At 40.0% G+C, this 14,415-nt stretch overlaps 1 protein-coding gene across 1 annotated transcript in view; it reads right to left on the bottom strand.

Annotated features, from left to right (window-relative positions):
- svopa (SV2 related protein a) overlaps positions 1–14,415 on the bottom strand; it is a 104,613-nt gene that overhangs the window by 22,848 nt on the left and 67,350 nt on the right. The window contains exon 9 of the mRNA XM_076269714.1: positions 5,213–5,341. Coding sequence (XP_076125829.1) covers positions 5,213–5,341 — 129 coding nt within the window. The remainder of the gene's footprint in view (positions 1–5,212; positions 5,342–14,415) is intronic.

Here is a 14,415-nt window from a genome sequence, read left to right as displayed (position 1 = left end):
TTTTTTCTTTATGAAAATCACTTGGAAAAAAAATGGACTGTGCCCAATCTGATTTGATATACGTCTTCCACAGTTTTGCTACGATAAAGAATTAACAGGGCCTGATAACTCTGGTTAATTTTAATTTGACAACAAATGTATGCAAAATGCATGCCATATACAAGTTTCACTGTATAAAGTAAATTCTGTCAAACCACGGTCAGTCCTGTCACATAAAACATGGAAATAAAACATTACTATTTTGAAAAAAATACTGATTAATAAACTATGTAGATGAAGGTGGGGTATATATATCCATCATTATGTATTTATAATATTATGAGTGGCTGATGGTTCTTATGTGCTTACTATCCACTACAATTGTCTGTAGAATATATTTCTTATATTTCTTATGGGGATTACCATGTTAGATACAATCAGGGACATGTTATCAACAAAACAATGTTATTTGTGTAACAGAAATTTGTTAGGGAATCATTCTATCATATACAGATTTGTCCATAACAAACTTTTTTAGGGTTAAATGTGTCTAATGTATTTTATTCAAGCACAAAACATCTATGGCACAATAGGTATTTCTCATAGTTAAACATACCCTCCATATGACAACATTTTCAGATTCAAGAATAAGAATTTCCCCCCACTTACATTTCTGGTAGAATATCCTATTGGTGTCTAAGAGACATATCAATGCAGCTTATTATGACTCAAAACTGTGAAATGGTTATGGTATTGTATTTAGCAGATGCTTTTATCCAAAGCAAGTTACAGAATATGAACATTACAATAGTGAGAATTGACAGTTTTTTTAAAGTTGGTAATCCTACATTAAGCCAAATAGTAATAATAACAATAATAATATCGATAACATATGGTTATGAACATAACCTCGGTTCTCTAAAGGAGAACATGAGAAGTTAACCCACGGGAAGTTCACCCCTGGTAATGTCATCGACCTGAACCAGTCTACAATCACCTGCCTCTGAGGGGGGGGAAATATTTGCATGTGAAAGTCTATATATCCTACATGCAGAATATTCCTCCTATTCTGACATTCTGAAGCACCTAATGGCCAGAATCAGGAGTCAATAAGGAAGAAAGGGTTAACGTCTTGTGTTCTCCTTCAGAGAACCGAGGTTATGTTCATAACCATACTTTCTCTTTCAGTCAAATTCACTCAACGTTAACCAATGGGAACACGTATACCAGGGATCTCAGTGCGACTGTGGCTACATTGTTCACCAACTCATAGTCAACAAGATGCAGGAAGCGCGCTTGAAGATCAGTGATATACTGTATACCGCAGAGTGAGAATTCACGCATGTAGAAGTTTCATGGTCTTACACACAGCAGAGTATTCCCCCTCACTCCTGCCGTGTCATAAATCCGATAGCATGCGCTGAGCGGTTTAGCAAAATGCCACTTTCGCTGCGCTTTACTTGGCGCAGCGGCAGACTAGTTCTTGCGCGCACGTGTAATGTGAACCCCCCTTAAGCAAATGGCTAATGCATAGATACCTGATGGGATATCAGCAGGTTGATACTAAAATGTCCCCACTTGCTAGGCAAGGGACTGTTCTCTATCATGTCCACTTAGGCAGTGAGTCATCCATATGTCAAAAGCAGAGCTGGTGCGTGGTGACTTGTATTAGTCAACGGGCTCAAGCTCTCACGTCCGCGTTGGAAAGCAATGCACCAAGTGGGGAGAGGTCTCTCTCACGTCCACTTGAAACTTGGAGTGATCTAACTGGCTAACACAAGCAGAGGTGTTGCGAGTGCACAGTGAAGGGATTTGAATTGTCTGATGCTAGCAGAGCTTGGCAAGAGTGCGTATGCTTGCGTATAGAGTGAAGTCAGTGACCGGTGATTTTGGTTGTTTCGATAGTTGCATAAGCACACTGATAATTGAGCTATCCGACACGAGCAGAACTTGGCAAGCATGCAGATAGATGTTATTTCCCAAAGTGGAGCATTCTTCCTTGATAGAATGCTTCCTTGTGAGTTGGGTTCTACGAAGATTAGGACTCTACTTTGGAAGAGACTAGCTAGTGTGGACGCTTTTAACTGCACGCTTCTGTTTTGACAATGCCGCTGCTAAGATGCATGTCAACGCAGAGGATTATGGGTATTTTTTTCACCTGAGGATCCAAAGATGCATCCTTGAAAATTCTCAGAACGAAGGGCGCTGTCACACCGGCACTGGGCTCTCCCTCAGCCACGCCCACTACTCAATCTCCACTTAATCAGTATCATCGTTCACTATCCCCAGCCTATTAGCACTCCTCCCCTGTTGCCCGTTTCAGCTCGTTTACCCACCTATAAAAACCCTCTCCAGTCCTCAGTTGTTGTCTGGTCTCCTCTCTATATGACATACGGATGCACTCCCTCAATATTGGCACTCCAGTGCTTCTCCAATTTATCCAGTGTTTTTCTCCTGTGAAGTTAAGCTTATCTTCTGGGCTTTTGTATACCTAAGTTTGTTGAACAGTTTATCTAGAAGTCTTTTGTCTTCTGGTATTTTTGGCTCTGCCTTAGTTACCACTCTCCTTTGCAATCTCCTGTGTTTTTGTCCTCTTGGACTCTACTTTGTTTTTGATACTGTTTTGACTTTTGTTTACTTGACAAGAACCTTCATTAAAACACCTGTGGATTTTACTCTTTGTCCTGAGTCTGAGTCTGTGACAGGCGCAAATTTAGAAGTATTCTGACATCGGAACAGTGCTCGGCGGAGTTTGATGACGTTGGTGGCCGTTGAGTATGCTTCCTTGACTTTGGGAAACGGCTAGAGCGTTCATCACTGGGTGAAGTGAGTGACATGTGGCATGTGACAGTTGCATAAGGACGGGTGAAGGTCCTGAAGCCCACCTCGCGCTGAAACATATCTGGTCTATCGATACACCTTTTCATGCCGCCAAGGATGCTCTCAAGTATTAAGGGGTTGGCACGCCTGACACTTCATACACTAGAGGGATGACTTCCACTAGCCAGTGGGAGAGCCTCTGTTTTGAAAGTGCAAGACAAGCAGGTAGTTTGATTATTCTACTCCTCGGGGCTGAGGTTGGCACTATAGGCAGATAAAATGGGTTTGGGTTGGGAACCACTTTCAAGTCACATTTTGAGAACTGCATGCATGCAAAGTTCACAGACAGCGCTGTCACTTGCTGGACCGAAATCAGGGCAATGAGGAGGGTAGTCTGAAGTGATAGCATAGCAAGGCCCGAAGAGAGCTTTGAGCACCACCCTAAGGTCCCAAGCAAAACGCGAGGGGGTGTGCTTCTGGCATCATTCCGTTTCAGCCTAAGTGGCAGGCAGAAATAGCAGCCAAACCTTTAGTGTGGAAGCAGAGCAGCCAAGTTCTAATAAATGCTGTAGGAACTAAGCACTGATTTAATGGGACACGACAGTGGGTCACAATTGTTGTCAGTACACCAGTCTGCAAACATTTTCTACTCGAGTGCATAGAACATTCTCGTACCTGACACCTGATATCATACCTGAACACCCTCCAATAGGGGTGGAAAGGTACACATATTCGTACCGAACCGTTTAGATATGAATGTACTACATTGCAGTCTTTATCAGTAATCAACAGCTTTTTTGCATGTGGATCATGTTTCAAATTTGAGTTCCCACACAAACATATTAAGTGGGCGGACCATATCTCAGTTTAGTCAATAAACATCAAAAAAACATCTATTCAAACTACTATTTCCGTTGTGCATCAACAATGGATTTGGTTACAACCCTACCCTCCAACAGCGTAACATTTTGAATTTATATTCATTCATCTTTGAGTGCAGGGGTGGAACGACAGAGGTTGCAATGGTGTTCAGACACAGCTGCATCCACAACATCAACATTCACGCCTGTGCATGAGCAGCGACTATAATTAAGAAAATATTGGGACATTACCTTCCATCGATTATTAGTTGGTTGTAAATTCTCAATAATTTCTATGTATGTTTTTTACCATCAACTTATAGCCTGATGTCATTCACACTGAAGTGATTTGAACAACGGAACAACCACCAAACAACAGCGCTTTCTAGACATAGGTGTTACAAGGTCATTGTTTGAGCGAAAGTTGTGTCGTACCACGGTGGCTTAGCAATGACGAAGCTAACTTTTGTAAAAACGCACCTCTGATCAAGGAATGACGGCCAGTAACTTGATTTGCACATAGTGTGGTGAGCATTTATGTATGATATGACCTGTTTACACTTTAGATTAGGGGATGCAAAATCCTGCTCCATACATTTACAAATTAATTGAGTGATGCCAATTTATTATCCATAAAGCACCTTCTGGAACCATTGGAAAGCTAAACTGGTTAGTCTTTGTATAATACCCCTGGGTGCTAGCCGTTATGAGCTACGTCCAGACGCATTTGATAGACATTCGTAGCGCCCAATAAACGGCTCTGGGCATTCGTAAACCACATCTCAAATACGAGAAAATTAATGTCTAGTTCCCAGACCCCATCTCAATGAGATGAGATCTGACGTTAGCCAGGCTATGCCTGGGTGCAGTGGATATAAATATTCAGGAAATGTTTAGTCACATAACAAATTATTTTTAAAGGGATCTTTCTTCAGCTATTTTGAATGGCTTACAAGTGAATCATTCAGCAACAAATTGTTTACAAATGGTTTATTAATGATTTCTAAATAGTAATTACACCACTGACTTAGCCTGGGAATACCCATACAAACTTTTTGCAAATTTGGGATTTGCTCTGCAGGTCCGTCTAGCCAAGAGGCCATTGAAGCCCATTTCCAATGTCCCTAAAACACGGGCATGCCAATACAATCGCTAATCTGGCATGGACGTGTATTTCTTTGAAACTGAGTAAACAACTGCATTTAAAATCTTTGTTTACAAGATTGCTACACTTCTGAAATGATATGGTTAGAGTTTAATGCACCAATTTTAGTTTAATTTCACTGCTAGTTATGCCCCTGCTAGAAGTCGTAAGTCAATTAAACCTTTTCTAGACCCACTCTCAACTGAGAAGGGTCTGGTCTCAACGAGGCTACCATTGACTAATAGTTTAAAAATAATGCATAAATTACTTAAGGAATGTCAATACAGCATTTATTAATCATTTACTACCATATCCAAATGTGTTCATAATTATTTCATTATTAAATAAAGGATTATAAAACCAAAATATGCTGGAATTAAATCAGTGCAAATGTGATATACTCTATTACCTGTCTGGCAGCGATGAGCTTGCCTAAAGGCATGGGTACTTTGTTCTCCATAGCGATGCGTTTCAAAGTATTCAGAGCTTTTTCCTGATTTCCCGTTATCACATCATAACGAGCACTTTCAGGAAGCCACTGGAATGGGAAATGGAAATACAAACACACAAAGCAAAAAGATTTTAGGAAAATTAAAGAGGACATTTAAAAAAACGTCAATATACCAAAAGGATGAAGCACCACAACACCCTTTTCAATCCTGAAGAGACCCTGTTTAAAGATGCCTGTTTTTGTGTCTGTTCTGTTCCAATTTTGCACGACACCACCAGTGGGCTTTGCACCATTAAAAATAATAGAGTTCTAAACTTTGGTGTCACTTGATGCGCATTAGACAATGCCAGTGAGTGTTGGTCTTAACACCCCCATCTGCTCCTCTCCCCTCGTCATCCAATCAGTGCTCAGCATCACCTAAGTATTGATCATTTAGCTTTGCTACCTCATTAGTCAATCACGGCTTGCACCTGCTATCAGCTCATTATTCTTGGTCAGCTGATCCTGAACCACCTCTATATAAACTTTTCATCCCCTCTATATAACTTTTTAGCACTCTTTGTGAAAAATTGATGTCTGAGACAGCGATTTTGCATGTCTAAACCTGACTGCTCTGTAACGAGCCTTTTGTTGCTTCTTTGAGCCATTCGGTCTTCTTTGTTGTAATTTCGCCTTGGCCCTTATTTTAGGCAATCTTCACAAAATGTATAAAACTGACAATGTCACTGTACCATTCGGTAACTCCTGCCGTATACTGTACATTTGTAATTAAATGACTGGATAGGCTTTTACCTGGCATGCCCTCTAAATAATCTATTAGCAGTGAGGTCACTTTTGAAGATTTTTGGGGGGACTTGCTGACCCCAAGATGATACCTCTCCAACAGTGATTCTTATGGATTTTTTTGCCTATCTTACCATCCTCCATACTGTGTGTGGGGGCAAGATAACCATGGGTCTTTGTCCAAGCATGTATGTTTGTCACATTTCCAGTTGATTAGAAACTTTTAATCATTGTTTTAACTGTAAATATACCGGTAGGCATTTTCAACAAAGCTCCTAGTTTTTATAGCCATTCATGAACTTGTGAGACTGACACCTAATTACTCTTCCGTAAAACACTATAAATTAATTAATTATTAACAAAATATACTTAATATGAATTTCAAAATATATGAAATAGAAACATGAAGCCCTCTTTTTAGTGAGTGTGTTGGGGGATTGAGTAGAGTCTGGTGGCCTCCAAATCAAATCAAATAAAAACAAAAGTATAAATCTAAATTCAAAATTCAATCAATTCTTGACTTATTATCAGTATTGAACAGGGGTGTAATCACATTATATTTGTCCGTAACATAGTAGTGTAACATGTAACACTAGAGTTCCAAACAGTGCGCACAAAAGTTAGTAGATTCTCCTATTTGAGATAAGCTGCTGCTGCTGCAGTGTTGTGCCTGTCATCATCAGATCGCCTCCTACAACACTGCCTCTGAGAAGGACTTCTTGGTTTTAGATTATAAGTCTTTGCTTTCCTTAATTCAATCAGACTGTTTTTAAAGTCTAAAAATAACATTTGAAGCTAAATATTCACCTGAACAAGACAAACAGCAGTTCAAAATGTGATGGTGAGTGCATTTTTAAGTTAAACTTCATTCTTCATTAGTGTCTGCTGTGTAGTGTGTGAGTGAATGTTGGTGTCAGTCAGTGGCATCCTTATATGGGCTATATGGGCAATCGCCCAGGGCGGCATCTTCTGTTGCAAAAAAAAAAACATTGGAGTATTTGTTTGCGCCTACCGGTTGTTTTGTGAACTTGAGGGCATCATTCAGTAAAGGCTGTCCTGTGAGGACATTTGTTCTCTGCATTTTACCTATCCTGGTGTAGTATGCATACATTCACTCACACACACACACACACACACACTTGGAGCACTTTTTTTCATAGCTTGGCTGGCCTGCGACTTATAGTCAGGTATGACTTACATATCAAAATATATATAATTTAACATGTTTTTAAATGTTAGTCAGTTTCAACCGCACATCTTTTTTTCTCTCTCACTCTCTCGGAGGCAGCCTCCCGAGCATTTGCCCGGCTCGTCTCAGACGTTTGCAGCCGTTCACTACTTCGTCTGCATGTTCTTTCAAAACGCACATCTTTTTCTCTCTCTCGTTCTTGGAGGTAGCCTCCCGAGCATTTACTCTGCTGCCGGCTTGTGCCTCGACATCGCTCAAAATGCTTGACTGCATTGCATTCTCCACATTTCTAGCTAAATTTTCATGTACCACATCATTTTTGTTCAGTGAATCTTTTGCAAATTGCATTACAATTACTGTCGGGCCCTCCTTGGCTGCCTTCGTTATTGCCCAGCTCGCCTTAGCTTGCCGCCATTCACTCCTTCGTCTTCATTAACATTCCCGGTAGAATTCTCAATCTTTTTGGCCTGTATGTGTCCAGTTACATAGTCTGTCTGTCAGTGGCGGAGCTAGGGGGTGGCTTAGGGGGCTTAAGCCCCGAATCTTTTTTCAAAAGCCCCGAATCTTTTTTTAGTGTTTTAAATTCCCGGCAATTCTTATTTCCAATATAACTTCCCCTCGGTTTCTCTATAAATGTCACAAAATCCCTTATTTTCAAAACCCAATATTGAAAAATAATTTGACTTGCTACACGACCTATGCCAGGTCTCTGGGCTATCCGCTATGGTGATTTCAATGGTTAGATTGATTTGTTTACTTCCAGTGAAAATGCTGCCTTGACAACGCTACCTCATGGCTTCGGTGTTCCAAAAAGTCTCTGTCAGAAGTCTGTCACTTTTATAGTCTGTGATAAAACACTTTGTGTACATGTTGTTAAAACGTTATGGATATTAGAACATTTTTCAAAAGACCACCCAGCTCCGTTCAAACAACAGCATCGCCCAGTGAACTGACGGATAGTGTTGTTTCAGGTTGGTGATATCACGTTAAGAGCTTTCAGTCAGTTAGGCAGGCTAACGTTAGGCTACTTGGCTAGCTCCCTAGCACTAAATGCCTAAGCCTACTGCAGAATAAGAAATTCCAGCTCCCAAAACAAAGTGATCCTCGTCTTGTAATAAATTAGGCTACACTGTTTTGAAATGTCAGAAAAACCCATTAACAGTTATCTGCCCATGTCAACTTTTCAGTGTCATATGTTGCACAAAAGAATGTTAACTGTTAGCCTACCTTAAAACCTTGTTGATATCCTATCCACCACCACAGATCTTATAATCCAAGAGTCCACATAAATATAAAAGTCATGTTATGTTGTTTTGGCTGCCTAACTAATTATTAACTGAAAAAAAAAACATTACAATGATATATTGAGAGGAGAGGGCCCTTTCCATATGTGTGTTAATCAAGCACCATGCAGTCTGCATTCATAATCTAGGTGCTTGATTTTATGCACCTGTGTAAAGTTACCTGATGAAACCTATGAATAATCTTGCTAAATTACAAAATTAATATAATTTAGAAACGCCTATGTCAAGATGATAATGCATTCCTTCTAAAATACCGTATCATGATGACTGGCCATACTGTAAAATATATCATAATATTATGTATATTATAGTATAAGATATTCTATATATTTGTCACACAGATGAGATCAGGGAAGAGGAAGAAGGAGAATAGCAATAATAAACAATAATGTCATATCAAACAATAGCCTAATGAAAATAAACAAATACTATAATATACAAACCATAAGAAACGTTTAATTAACTAAGTACATGCTAAACAGATATGAACAGATATTGCCTCTTGAAAGACCCAAAACTATAATTTTACACAGTGTAGTGCCAGTCAGATACCTTGAATCTGTTGAATGTTAGTTTTACATTTTTTAAGTCTCAATGTGTCCATTAGTTTACACAAAATTCACTAGAAGTCATTATTTAAGGGGTTATTTAAAAAAAAAAAAAAATGGGCTAAGCCCCGAATGTTTACAATGTCTGGCTCCGCCCCTGCTGTCTGTTCTTGGTCTTGGATTTTGTGTAAATTTCTAAATACATTTCTAATTTTTTGACTGATGCGACTTATAGTCCGGAGCGACTTATAGTCCGGAAAATACAGTACACCTACACACCCGGAGCAGTGTGTGTCTCCCAAACAAGCGTTTTACATTTTGATGCTGTTCTTTGTTGAGGCCAGTGGCGTCGTTAGACCTGGGCATTCGAGGCTATAGCCCTGGATGTCTTGGGAATAGCCCCGGATATCTATGCCTTAAAAGATAATGAAAATCGTCTTAGAGATTTGTATGAGGTTCCAATCGAACGCCACGGCCAGCAGTCACAACTGCAACATTGTTACTAACGCTGACCTGGCATTCCTTACTGACTCAAAATAATTTGTTGCAAATTCAACATCAGTGTTCTATTCTTCCCCCCTCGGTCAAACTGATATTACCAGAGCCCGTCTACAGTTTAATAGCCTACTATTGCAGCGTATAGTTATGGATACAATATGGATACAAGAAGGTTTTTTGGGTGGGAAAAAACAGCCAGTGCAAGAAGAGGTTGAGACTGAGACATCATCTCCCCCAACCCCTGATAATACTTCCATCAGCTCAGGTTTGTGAAAAAAGCAGCCAGCTCTGGCTTTGAATTAATGGTCTGTGTTACAGGCTAGTAGTAGCCAGCCTCTGTACCTCGCTAGCTTTAAGACACTTCATTTGGATAACTGAAGAGATAAACTTGCTTACGTATCCTACCGGCTCTGTAGGATCAAATCAAATTCTTCACAAGCATTCGTTTTCCATGAACTTGTTCCATTAAGTCTACTAGTACAGTAGTCAACAGCCTTTTTAACACTGCTAGCTACAGTACCATAGGGTATAAACCGAGTGGAAGAGCCAGGCTAGCCACAGGTGGTCCTAGGCAAACATACCAATGATTTCCATGAAAACTGAAAATTAAACAAGGAGTTGTGTTGGATTAATCCATTTACAGTTAGTGATTAGAGTGGCACCTGAAAACGATGCATTCATTCATCACGTAACGGGCATAAAAAATTGTTTGGGTGTGAGGTCTCTGTTAAATGACGATTTTTTTCTCTTAATGCCCCATAAATAGGCCTACCATACTCAGTAGGCCTAGGTCTATTGAGGGAAAATTTGCTTTATTTGTTATTAAAATATGGTAATAAGGACCCCAACGATTGGCCTTCCTTTCCCAAACTATGTTGAAATTGCATCTTTAACATTTTAAAAATTTCCCGGAACCCTGCAAAAATTTTTTAAAATTGCACTTGTAACAGAGGTCGTAATTCGTCCGCCGCTCACGGCCCTCGAACCCGCCACCTCAACACTCACCGGCATGGGAGTCGAACGCTCTAACCACTGAGCTAAAAGCCCAGGCTCCCAACTCAGCGGTTAGAAGCGTTCTTAAGGTTAGGGCTGTGAGAATTTACACGGGCAACTAGCACGCTAGCTCAGTTCGCCTCCGTTACACACTCCTTTTGCACTCCTAGTGACACCCCTAGTTGAGGCTATATTTATGGGTATGCATTGAGATGCTATGCATGTCCTGTGTCACTGGACTCAAGAACCAATTTCTAGACAATGTGATGAAGTTGCTCTCCATGCATATCTAGCTTATAGGCTACTGTATAAGGTGGAAAACCTAATTCTAGTTTGCTACTGCTTTACTTGAAAATACTCTTTCTTGTTGCATTGCATCTACCAAATTGTGCTTCAGATGTTCTGCGTTATTTATATTACGTATATTTCTAAGTTATTTATTACTTCATATGTCAAATTGTGAATTTTCAATTATTCTTTACATAAAACAGTTTGTTTATTAATAATCCATAATTTGACATTGAATTTAAGGCTTTAATGTAGTGTATTACTTATACTTATGTGCCACTCCTCTCTGAGTCTGAGCCCCTGCCTGGCAAAAAGCAAACATTTTCAGCACAATTTTAATAGTAGCTTATTATAACTTTGTGTTAATCCCCCAAAATGTTAAGTTTGTAGAAGTACTTGCGCTATTTTGCAGTGCTGTAGAGGCTTGCTGCTGGGTAAAATAGCCTTGATGCGCTTAACATCTTTCATTGATATATCATTTTGACAGATTGGAAAATAAAATAAACAAATAATTCTGTGATTCTTCATAATTAATCAGAGCCCTAAGTTTTAGCATTTAGTCTTTTCATCTCCCAGTTGCAGGATTGCCTTGTACTCTCCAGAGTCAGGCTCTCATTTCTTGTTTCTAGTTGTTGGTATCTTGTGAATTATGTGTTTTTTTGCCTTTTGCCTACTCCTTGCCTGAATTCGAGGGCTTCAAATCCAGAAGTACAATGGCTCTTTGTCCACTTGTCCTTCTTTCTTGGTGCTCTGTTGTTCTCTGTTAATTCTGATAAATGCACTTGTGTTCTTTACTCACTGGCAGGGCTTGAGAGTGGGCAACAGCCAAGTTGGAGATGCAGTCCCCCTTGCGTCACAAATTCAAGTATTTTCTGTATGCAAGTTTTTGACCAGAAAACCCTGTGGTGAGAGGCATCATGTGGACATGTGGCAGCATGTAGATAAGCTGGGATTCCTGTAACCACAGTAATGCAACAGAACTCTCACTTAAAGGAGACATCTGGCAATTTTTCACATAGATCTCCATTTCTCGAGGTCACGGAGTACTGCCTGTACGAAAAAAAACCCTGAAAACAAAAAAACGGTTTTACCTACCTCGAGTTGCTGCACCCAACAGCTAAAGCAGCCAGGCAGCTACAGCGCTACACTCTGGGGGCATGAACATGGGGCCTGACGTGTTGCCAGAACACCAACCGTATGGACCCCAGAGCGATAGCACAAAACCAATACGTCTTACAAGGCGAAAACGCAGAAAGGCTAGATTCAGCGCTAGCTATCAAGGTAATCTCTCTGATCTAGAAAATATGATTAGACAAATTAGGAAAGAAACTGACCAGGAATTGAATCGTAATGTTAAACCAATGACCTTGCAACCTACTCTTGAATTAAGTTCACCTGAAAGCGTGGAAGTGAATGAATGTGTTGAAGCAGATGTTGAACAATGTGCAGGATTACTAAACCAGATCACCCTGACCTCAGAAATACTTGATGATTATTGAATATGAATAAAAGAATGGAAAATGAACCATAACTGCAAACAATGACCTCATAATAAATAATAAAGTGCGATGAATGAAATGTATCATTACAAGTATTTTAGTAGCCTGACCTTGTAAAGTCTAGGGAATTATGCATGTAAGGAATTGTATGTCTTAAACTGTGAAATGGGTAAAGTGCCTTTAAACTGTTTAAATGAATGTATTCAGATTGCATTGTGTGAAGGTTAATGCCATAAGTGTTTGTAACCTGTAAGAATGTAACCGATCTCTCTTGATGACTGTAAAAGTGTATGTTGCTAAATGTAATGTGTTACATGGTTATAATTGCCATTGAATGTAAACTGTTTGTGTAACCTGTGGAAACTATCTGTAAACCTGAATGTAATGTATCATCTCCGAAATGTAACCCGGAGAAGTATGTTAATGCGTGTCATCTTAAATTGTTGGTTAAGATCAGTGACTTCTAGAATGTATTAGCTATTGTGAGAATATTCCCAGCTAACGTGAGAATTTTCCCAGCTATATTCCCAGCTAACGTGAGAATATTCCCAGCCCTCGTGGGAACTTCTAGAAGGTTCTAAACTGTCGTGGGAAAATAGGATTGATTTGTCTCAGGAATGTGTGGGGGAGGACAAGTCCACCTAGTATAAATAGGGGCCGAACTAGACGATCAGGGCTGCTTCTTCTTTTTTCCTTCCTTCAACTCGCTGGGTTTTTGCTTTATGATGTCGCGTGCGGTTGTCAGAATTCGTCCTCCGAAATTCGTTGAGAAGCAAAGTGTTGGACGTCGTGCCAGGCTGAGTCGCGGACCGAAACTCCGTGGAACCTGTTGCAGATATCAGACCTGCTACTCCGACAGAGAGTGACTGCAGAAGACAATCAGCTGACTTTTTCCCTTTTTTGAGGACTTACTTTTTTTCCGTATATTCTCTTTTTCTCCATTTGTGGATTTACTATTTTCCTATTTTGTGGATTTACTCTTTTTATATTTTCTACGACATTGTAACCTGCAAGTGGATATTACGCCGCATTTTGTAACATCACTTAACCTTGGCATCTAATTCTTCAAGCAGTATTTTTTGTCTTTTCTTGGTTTTCCTACGAATTCCAGCAGGAGGGTAAGATAACTTGTCTCTTCTGTGGTTATTCATCTGTCTTTTCTAAGACTTAGGTCAGCGTGACTTTATACTGAAGGACGGTAAGAAGGTCTCCACTCTTTAAAAACCTAAGCAAGAAGTAGCCTATAACCTGTGTCTCTAGATAAATTCTAGGGTCAAACATCTTCGCACGTTAGCCAACTGTTCGAGACCTAGGCGTAGTCGCTTCTTATTTCATAAACATCTCAATAAATCCACCACGGAAGCCTGATCAACTTCCAAGGGGGATGTTTAAAAATAGGAGCTTTAGGCTTTATCTGCGCCGTAGAGGGAAGACGTGCGACTTTACTCGACAGTAGGTCCCTGCTATCTACAATAACCTCAAGGGAGGTATCGTAGGTTTTAACTGCTTAGGCCTGGGGTTACGTCTGAGAAACGGCTGACGTTGACTAGGTTCTGGGGGTTACCTGCAGGGGGCAACACATGGTGCCGAACTGCCGGTGTTCCAGTTTAGATGGTGAGCAGTTTAACTGGTGATATTTGCATAAAATCAGTGAATATTCAACAAGACCCTGCCAACTTCTTAATCTGCTCTGCCTCCGATAGTGCAAGTTTATATTAGGCTACATTTTCACGAAGTGTTTGCAAGTGAGACACTATAACGGATATCGCTGAAAACATCACCAGTGTATGTCTAATACATGTTCGTTTAAGCATTATCCACAAATATGACACATACTGAATGAATGGAAAAAAATAAAACTAGCGATCTAGCTGGGATTCGAACCAAGCATGGACAAGAAAGTTGATTGGATTAGCTTCTACATCGTCTATACCACTACACTACGAGCCGCTGAAATCGATGCCAGATTTCTATGTATATATTGAACTGTTAGTCAAAGTTAACACAGGTTAACATAAGTGAGAAATATACGCCCATGTTAACTGGTGCCATCACAATT

The sequence above is a fragment of the Alosa pseudoharengus genome, unplaced genomic scaffold (genome assembly GCF_046254945.1).
Source record: "Alosa pseudoharengus isolate Yale_2024_CS ecotype anadromous, Long Island Sound unplaced genomic scaffold, YU_APseudo_1.1 YU_APseudo_1.1_scf_6, whole genome shotgun sequence".
Lineage (NCBI taxonomy): Eukaryota > Metazoa > Chordata > Actinopteri > Clupeiformes > Clupeidae > Alosa > Alosa pseudoharengus.
The sequence above is the reverse complement of the archived record's forward strand: the minus strand, read 5'-3'. Positions and strand labels throughout refer to the sequence as shown.